Genomic DNA, 8963 nt, shown 5'->3' on the forward strand with positions numbered 1-8963 from the left:
GTTCCTCTGTGGATACGATACCCTGGAATACTCTTGGGTGAAAGCTACAACGGTATCTGTGCGCTTACAGATTTATTTGTAATTGTTAAAATACCCAATAGTGTGTCAAGTCACAAGGCCTCTAGCGGTAAGAGGCGGACAGGGCAACGGAGCTGCATGCGTGGACGTAGTGGCGGTGAGGCATAGGCACTGAGTGTTTAGCTGCTCGGATGTGGCGACGATGATGGAACCTAGGGGAGCGGACGTATGGGCCCAAAGAAGGAAAGGGGTGCTTGCCCCCAAAACTGAAACAATGGTTTCTTCAATGCCCGTAGCACGTGTAGACACCTTTATTAGGCAGTAAATTTCCTTCTCTATCTTCATTAACCTACTTGCAATATCATCAAATTGTCTATATGGCAGCCTCATTAACAAGGGGCGGCTACAGAAATCTTATGGATTTACTCAAAAATACAATACTAATTCTCATTGATCTCAACTTCGGAGTTATAACACTTATACCAAAAGTCAACGAAGCAAACCAGATATAACAATATAGACGGATATGTTTGCTTAATGTAAGCTTCAAATTATTCACAAAGGTGGCAACACTTCATGTTAATTCAGGTGCAAATCACATAATTAGCCCATCACAAATGGCCTTCATGCAAGGAAGAAACATCCTTGAGGGAGTAGTTGTACTACATGAGACCGTTCATGAGCTACATTGCAAGAATCAAAGCGGAGTCATTTTTAAGATTGACTTTGAAAAAGTGTATGATAAAGTTAGATGGTCATTCTTACTATAGACGCTTCGGATGAAAGGCTTTTCACCCAAGTGGATTTCTTGGGTGCTTGCTTTCATATTAGGTGGAAGTGTAGCAATAGATGTTAATGGAGAAGTCGGACCTTACTTCCAAACAAGGAAAGGTCTTCGACAAGGAGACCCTCTTTCACCAATCCAGTTCAACATTGCTGCCGATATGCTATCAATCCTAATTAGTAGAGCCAAAACAGAAGGTCAGATCGGTGGTGTGGTGCCTCATCTAGTGGATGGAGGTTCATCCATTCTACAATATGCTGATGACACTATTCTCTTTATGGAACATGATCTCGAAAAAGCTCAAAACATGAAGTTATTGCTATGTGCATTCGAGCAATTATCAGGTCTGAAAATAAACTTCCATAAAAGCGAAATCTTCTGCTTTGGTGAGGCAATGAACTTCAAGAGCCAATACAAGGATTTATATGTATGTAATCCAGGAACTTTACCAATGAAGTATTTGGGTATTCCAATTCGCTACAAGAAACTATCAAATACGGATTGGCTAACGGTAGAGGAACGTTTCGAGAAACGACTCAGTTGTTGGAAAGGCAAAAATCTCTTATTAGGTGGAAGACTGAGCTTATTTAATTCAGTTCTTAGTAGTCTGCCTATGTATATGATGTCCTTTTTCTCAATTCCGAAAGGTGTCCTAAAAAGCTTGATTACTTCAGATCTTGTTTCTTTTGGCAAAGCGACGAACATAAAGAAAATACCGTTTGGCCAAATGGGATATCCTTTGTACAACCTAAAGAACAAGGGTGTCTAGCACTACAGGAAAACAGCAAATTTCCAACGGCTAAAACAAACTTTCGACGGCCCCGTCGGAAGTTGAAAATTTCCGATGACTTCGGCCCGTCGAGCAAACTTCCGACAGTTTAGCGCTAAACCATCGGAAGTTATCTAACTTCCGACGGTTTAGCCGTAACTTCTGACGGTTTAGCCGTCGGAAGTTACCCGTTTTCCTGTAGTGTAGGGGATTCATAATCTGGAAATGAAAAACACAGCCTTGCTTAGCAAATGGCTATACCGTTTGCTAACCACAGATGGGATCTGGCAACAAATCCTTAGGATCAAATACTTAGGCACAAAACCACTTGTGCAAGTACAGTTGAAAAGTGGAGACTCCCATTTCTGGGCTAATCTTAAGAAGGTCAAACGGGAATTTCTACGGTTTGGGACATTTATCATTAACAATGGTTCAAACATTAGGTTATGAGAGGGCAAGTGGTTAGACAATTGGACACTACGAGAGCAATATCCTGGGTTATATAATATCTCGCCGAAAGCAGGATACAGTGACAAATGTTTTATCTACTAACCTACCAAATATCTCCTGGTGAAGAAATCTAATTGGTAATAATTTGGTGATGTGGTGTAATTTACTTCCATGTATCAGTAATGTTATTTTAAGCCAGACAAATGATTAATTCCGATGGAACTTGCACCAGAATGGAGTTTTCTCGGTAAAGTCACATTATCTGGCTTTCATCCATAATGAAGTCCCAAATACTAACCAACAGCTTTGGAAACTAAAAGTTTTCTTAAAGATCAAAATCTTCTTATGGTACCTTTGTAAAGGAGTAATTCTTACGAAAGGTAATCTAATTAAGAGGAATTGGCAAGGTAGGAAACGATGTTGTTTTTGTCACGCAGATGAAACAATACAACATCTCTTTTTCGATTGTTACTTAGTGCGTTTGGTATGGGCAATAATACATGCGGCTTTCGGTCTTCCGAAGCATGGCAGTGTATCACATATGTTTGGAAATTGGCTGAGAAGGAATGATAGCAATCTTAAATCGCTAGTTTTACTTGGAGCAGCGGCTACATGTTTGTCTGTGTGGTTGTATCGTAATGCGCTAATCTTTGAAAACTAACAAACTTCTTTTTTGAGGTTATCTTCACAATTTTATACTGACTCCGTACATGGACTATCCTCGAGAGGCCTACTACACAGGGATTACTTGCAAGTGGCCTCTTAGCTATTGGCACACATGGCCAATGATTTTTTTTACAAGGCACATGGATAGCGGTCTAGTCTACAGATTGATAGTCACTAGAATGCCTATTTCTTCTCTTCTTTGATAGGTTGTGCGCTTTTCTAGCAGAGGTTGGGAATTTATTGAAGCATTGCTATATCACCTCGATGTAACGATACTTGATATTAATAAAATTTCCCTTTTCGAAGAAAACTAATTCCCTTTTCACGAACCAAACTGGTCATTGTAGTTTTCTTACAAACAGAATACATGAACATGGAACAGAATACATGAACATGGGAGTTTCGTTAAGCATCAATATGTTTTTTGGAAGTCCAATTAAGGTTCAAAATACCTCGGAAGAGCACAAAAGGACTATGGGCGCTCAAGTATCCCCTGAATATTTTTGCTTCAGAATTTTTTGTTGGAAACAGTAGTGCTCATTCCTAGCGTTCATGGATATACTAGGAAAAAGAAGTGAAAATCAGAGGTACAATTGATTCGGTTCAGGACTTCGTTATTCTGACAAACAGCACATCATACATGGTCACATGGATGTCCTCTGGTTAATTAGTTCCTCACGAAGGTGAAAGACTCTAGTCTTTTTTCCTAACACTGCACAAGTTAAGAGAGTTGTCCATACTCCATAGATGGTTCGTGAAAATGAAAAAAAAGACATGTCGACGAATTATTTTTGTTGGAGGACGAGCAGCTATGATGGAGGACTCATCAATCTCGTAGAGATCATCCACAAGCCGGAGGAACATCTGCTACACCTTGCCTCTGCAACTCGCCCATGACACTGTCTACTGAAGGTGGCTTCAGGCCAAGGGGCAGTGGCAGCCATGGTTTCGATAAAACATCACCGATCGCTGCGTCTATGCTCTCACTTGACTGAAATTATTCAAAACGAAAAGAGATGCAACGAGTTGAGATTGCCGCAGCATATGTAAGTGTCACTATTTTTTCTGAATTTTTGGCTAAAACATGTCAGTACTGACACTTACTGGCTGTATCTGTAGCTGGAGCTGCGTATCTTGCTGACTCTTGCTTCCTAGTGCTGGAGGAACGAGAGGTCTGTACATTGGAGGTGGACATGGCAAAACACCCCTCACCGGTGGAGCAGGAAATCGCTGAAAATTAAGACATCGAGCTTATCAGATTAGGTAATAGCCTTTTCCATTGTTTGAGCTTAAAATTCGTCGATGAACCCTTACCGCGGCTGGCATTGGCACTGCCACGCAGGGAGCCACCTGCCCCGGCATATGTGAAGGCCCCTGCCAGAATGGAATCCGTCAGAACTCAGAACACTAGTCTCCCTAATGATATGATGCATCCCCAACGACACGCAAACGTACCCTCATGTAAGGGTGGTGCCAGAACGCCGGGTCAGACGGTGGTGGAGGAGCCCACGGCGGCGTCGGGGCGCGCGGGACGAGGTGCCGTGGCCACATTGGCACGCGGGGCGACTCCACCCCAGGGGTTGGGTGGCCCCAGACGTGCAACGGCCTTCCGAAGTGCTGCATCGGATGAGGAGCTAGCGGAGGAGGAGGAGGGAAGCCGATGGTTGGGACAGTCCATGCGTTGGAATCGGGTCTCTTCACAGCGGCAGGGGCTCCCCCGGCAGCGTACATCTGCCGCCGCTGGGTCCAGCTCGCTGCCTCCGCCTCCCTTGCAAGCATGTGCTTCCTGTGAGACCGGTACTTCTGCACCGATTTGCAAAGCAAATTGTAAGCATATGAAACGGTCTCAGGATGACATCCCAACTGCACAAATAGCATTCATCATCTAGACCATGATATCCATATGCAGACTCAACTCCCCCAAATGTTTTATAAGTTTCCTATTTTCATCAGATTTGGCAATTAAGGTATGCCAGGTTAACTAAATGCTCTCAAAGGCCATACCTTCTTATACTGATGTAAGAGTTCAATGCCCATCCATCGTAAAAGAAGGCTATATACATTAGACAAGCATCACCAAGCTTGCATTTTATGATAGATAAAACTGTGCAACAATTTAACAAGGTTGGAGGTTCATATATATGCATGATTGTATTTGTATCAGTGTTGGAACATTTATTTTTTGCTATTTACAGTGAGCAGGAGGTCCTACTAAAACAGACATAAGGTCCAGGTATTACGAATTACAAACTGCTAGGCCAGTGCCATCCGTGAACCTACAGCTCACACATCTGACCTACACAGTACTACAATACAAGTACTAAGAAAAGCGCGCGATAGGGAAAGGACGTGTGACAGTCCAGAAAAGGTCTTCTCTCTTGCAGACTTGCAGTGGCTCGTCGTCTCTTGTAACATACGTTTATGCCGGAAGATTCGTTATATTAGCCTTTGCTATTATAAGGCACATGTTAGTTTGCTAGGACATGACGTGATGCAGGAATGATTGTTTATTTGAAATGAAACACAATATTTCTCTTTTGCTGGCTTCTCAGTTATTTATTGTCTCCATTCTCGGGTTATCCAACAGAAACTGAATTTACAAGGCTTAGTGGTTATCTAGTTTACGGATTGATATGCCTCATTTAGATGTATTCTTTTATAGCTTTGTGTATCCTAGTTATATGTACAAGCTGGAAATATCTTTCAGTCTTTTTTATCAACTCGATGTAATTAACGTTGAATATTAATAAAAGTTTCCTTATAAAAATGTGCAATGTCACGCATCAGGTCAATTCATAGGAACATCAACCTATTCTTTTTTCTACTCATACAAATTATATTTCCCATATATCATTATAAATAACAGAAATGAGGAAGTTTCAAGTGCGGTACCATCCAAAAAATAGGTATCATGAAATTAAGATAGAGCTGGGTTTTTCTGTTATGTCTATAACAGTGGTTACTTGCAATTAGATATATATTAAAAAATGGTTAAAAATTCTTTTATAATATTGTATTGTGTAAATTTTGTTTCCAAACTTGTTTGTCAAACGGATCATCTTATCGAACATGCAATTCTTCTTTATTTTTCATAAGATTTAGTAGTTTCATAGCTAGAAGAACTAGCATACGTACCGGGCAAAAGGTGTGGATATTAGCGGTGTACCGCCTGGTCGGTACTAAAAGCGAACCTTTTAGTACCTGCTGCAGGGCTCAGTACTAAACGCGTCCAGCTTATAAAGTACAAAAATAAATTGTTACGAACCCGGAAGTCACGTGAATTTTTCACGCGTAAATGCGCATGCGCGGTCACGAGGAATCAAACCCACGACCTGTGGCCTCGCTCGTAGTTTCCTTACCATCCCATCTATGCTCCACATGTGACTGAGTGGGAGATGCTTTCATTTTGATTCAACTCGTAGAGGACCTTTAGTACCGGGTGATATCTTGGTCTGGTACTAAAATGACACGAATTTGGATCCGGTACTAAAATAGCTCCGTGCTAGTTTAGTCCGGTACTAACGTGCAGGGCAAAAGGTCATTTTTCTAGCCGTGTTTGTTGCATATAGCTTATACTTGCAATAGTTTTTTGTGCACCAATAAAATCAGCTTACTATTACCGACAAAATTCAAGATTGATAATACAAGCAGTGATGTATAATAAGTTTCTGCATAGATATTTCGCCGCCTCTTGGAGGCTAGGATGTAAATCACCTACTGTAAAGCTATGCCATAATGCTCTAAGGTATGTATAAATTATAAGTACTCTCACCATCCTAAAATATAGCTGCTTCAAGCATTCAAATTTTATTTTATAATATAGTTACTTTTAAGTTTCCAAGTGGGTTTTTTGTATGAGAGGTCTAAAATACCCCTCCTTACATGCAAATTAATTATGGCATGCAGATCTGCATGCAAGCTAAATAGAAAAGTCATAATTATTCTCTTGATTAGTGCATGGTAACTAAACAAGGGTAATATAGATTTTTACTCTCCATCGTTAAGTAGCTATATTATGGGATCGAGGGAGTATGGTTTATTGCATACAATAAATGGCAATTAAAACAATACTTTTATATATGCGCATATATCATTGGAAAATATTTACAATCCTTAGAGTTTTAATTTATGAATATTGATTTAAAAACTAAGATTGAGTAGTTTTTTTATAAAATATGTTTTCTATTTTTTAGCGTTGTATAGACTGGTATGTATCCATCATCTTCATTTTTTTATATACTTTCCGTTGTTGTAGAGAAATAGAGGTCATGCTATAACAAACAAATCTATTAGAGATGTGATTGATAATTGTTGCATTACTTTTATTTGTATCACAATCAAGACAACTTGGACAGAAGAAATAAGTTTATTTGTATTTGATATTACTAAACTGTTTCAAAAAAAATTACTGTATCAAATTTACCCCAATCTCTGCTTGCTGATTGCACAAATTCTGGTACGAACATATGTACAGGGTAGTACTTAAGGAATATAGAAGTAGGCCAGCTACCAATATCCCTAGTTTACCAGCCTTATTTTTAGATGAATTCAAATAACTGACATGACACACCGTTCCCTCGAGTAAGAAATAGGATACTATATATATTGTAATATATATCATATAGATCGAGTTATGGTATAAGCATAGACACGAACCTGCAAATGACTCGCTATATTATGCCGCGTGAGGGAGTCGATCCCCATGATCTCGAGTATCCTGGACGGCACTGCCTTGTCAATGCCCAGCTGCTCTACCGCTTGAACAAATCTCCGGTGGAGCTCCGGCGTCCAATCCACCTGTTAAAGCATGGCACAACGTTGTGTCATGAGGCTCAACCTTATCGTTTTGTTTCGTTTAGGGCTTGATAGCAAATTGACATGCTTGCGTACCTTTGCTTTCTTCTTCCCTTGTGAGTGCTTGCTGGTCGACTTGTACCGGCTATCAGCCTCCTGCGATGATGATGTCGTAGAAGACGGCGACTTCTCCTCAGCCAAGACGGTTACACTGCCGCCCCCAAAGTCACCATTATTCCCGGCTACCACCTCCTCAGCATGGTTGCATTCTCCTTTCCCTTCTTCCACATCGACGCGGGTCGTATTCTCTGCTAAGGGCTGGACGCTGTGCACCTCCTGGTCCATGGCACCATCGCTTCCGGTGGCGATTCCCTCGAAGTCAGTGAAGATCTCGCCAGGGTCGACTTCAAGGTCCGGCAGGGCATCTCCATCTTCTAGCCTGAGGAAGAAGTCCCCGAAGTCTATGTCATCGACCGTGAAGTCGAAATCCAGGTCCGACACCGGCCCAATCTCCTCCATCTCCATGCCGGCACCTCCGCGGCACTCCTCCACATCGGCACACCTCACCGGCGACACTGCTAGCATCTCAAGTGTCCAGCCAGTAGCCACTAGGTACACTTGGTTTATCAGGTAGCTCGCAAATGCAGTGCAGTGGAAGGAAAGGCCCGTTAGGGTTGGTTGTTGTAACGTTTCCTTTGCACTGCTGCGGTTGAGCTAGCTAGCACTGACCATTTGGTGCGATGGCAACTCAGTACTCTCCGGGGAGTATTAGGGGAGAGGGGAGAAGGGAGAAGGCATGTCGACCACAAGCTGCAAAGATTTCTCTGATTCGTTTGATGTGTGGCCTTGTCCGCGAGCGCAAGTGCAGCTTGGTCGCTTCTGCGAATTATTGCGGGCTTGGAGCCAGCAAGCCTGTGTGTGGATGAGTGTTTTTGGAGCCAGTTTTTTCTTTTCCTTGAAGCAGCTCAGAGAGAGAGGTACGGTGGACTCGATCTCGTGAGACAGGCGAGCAAGAAGAGAACAAAACATGACAGCGGCTGCATTTATATCGGCTGGAGACTGTCCTGCTTCTGCTGCATGTTCGGTCCTGCTCATTCGGCATTTTTAATACAGAGAGAAGGGCTCTGAGTGTAGAAACGCGTTCCAATTATAGAGGATGGATATATCAGTGGACCAGAACAGCAGCAAATGAGAAATCTGCAAATCAAACACTTCTTATCTACAAACTGTTACAGAGAGTAGCTTTATTTTATTAGAAGTCTATCTAGCTAGCAACGGCGATCAGTAGGGATCGAAATGTGAATGCTAATATCCGAAATATCCGATATCCGTATCTGCTTATACATCAATATGGATATTCATATTCGTATTCGAATTTAACGTGGTAGTAAAATGGATATATCCGAATCCGATTTTTATTATTTTTCTCTATCCGATTCTACATCCGTATTCGACAATATCCGACACTATCCGTATCCGGTT

At 41.7% G+C, this 8963-nt stretch overlaps 1 protein-coding gene across 1 annotated transcript; it reads right to left on the reverse strand.

Moving 5' to 3' along the window:
* Positions 1-3268: 3268 nt before the first annotated feature.
* On the reverse strand, positions 3269-8235 carry LOC112889950 (probable transcription factor GLK1). The gene is made up of 6 exons (XM_025956757.1): positions 7578-8235; positions 7344-7484; positions 4143-4490; positions 4002-4061; positions 3792-3917; positions 3269-3678 (listed from the first exon to the last, which is right to left on the reverse strand). Exons 1-6 carry the CDS (start codon positions 8064-8066, stop codon positions 3529-3531), a joined length of 1314 nt encoding a protein of 437 aa, XP_025812542.1. The 5' UTR covers positions 8067-8235; the 3' UTR covers positions 3269-3528.
* Between the last annotated feature and the right edge of the window lie 728 nt (positions 8236-8963).

Source organism: Panicum hallii, chromosome 4 (assembly GCF_002211085.1).
Source record: "Panicum hallii strain FIL2 chromosome 4, PHallii_v3.1, whole genome shotgun sequence".
In the NCBI taxonomy this organism is placed as follows: Eukaryota; Viridiplantae; Streptophyta; class Magnoliopsida; order Poales; family Poaceae; genus Panicum; species Panicum hallii.

What these genes read in the sequence shown, in the direction of transcription:
- LOC112889950 (XM_025956757.1), bottom strand. Translation starts at nt 8,066, where the DNA reads ATGCTAGCAGTGTCGCCGGTGAGGTGTGCCGATGTGGAGGAGTGCCGC. An exon ending in ATATAGCGAGTCATTTGCAG is followed by an intron (nt 4,491 to 7,343) that starts GTTCGTGTCTAT and finishes AAATCGGTGCAG; the next exon opens with AAGTACCGGTCTCACAGGAA. An exon ending in TCCAGCTACAGATACAGCCA is followed by an intron (nt 3,679 to 3,791) that starts GTAAGTGTCAGT and finishes GAATAATTTCAG; the next exon opens with TCAAGTGAGAGCATAGACGC.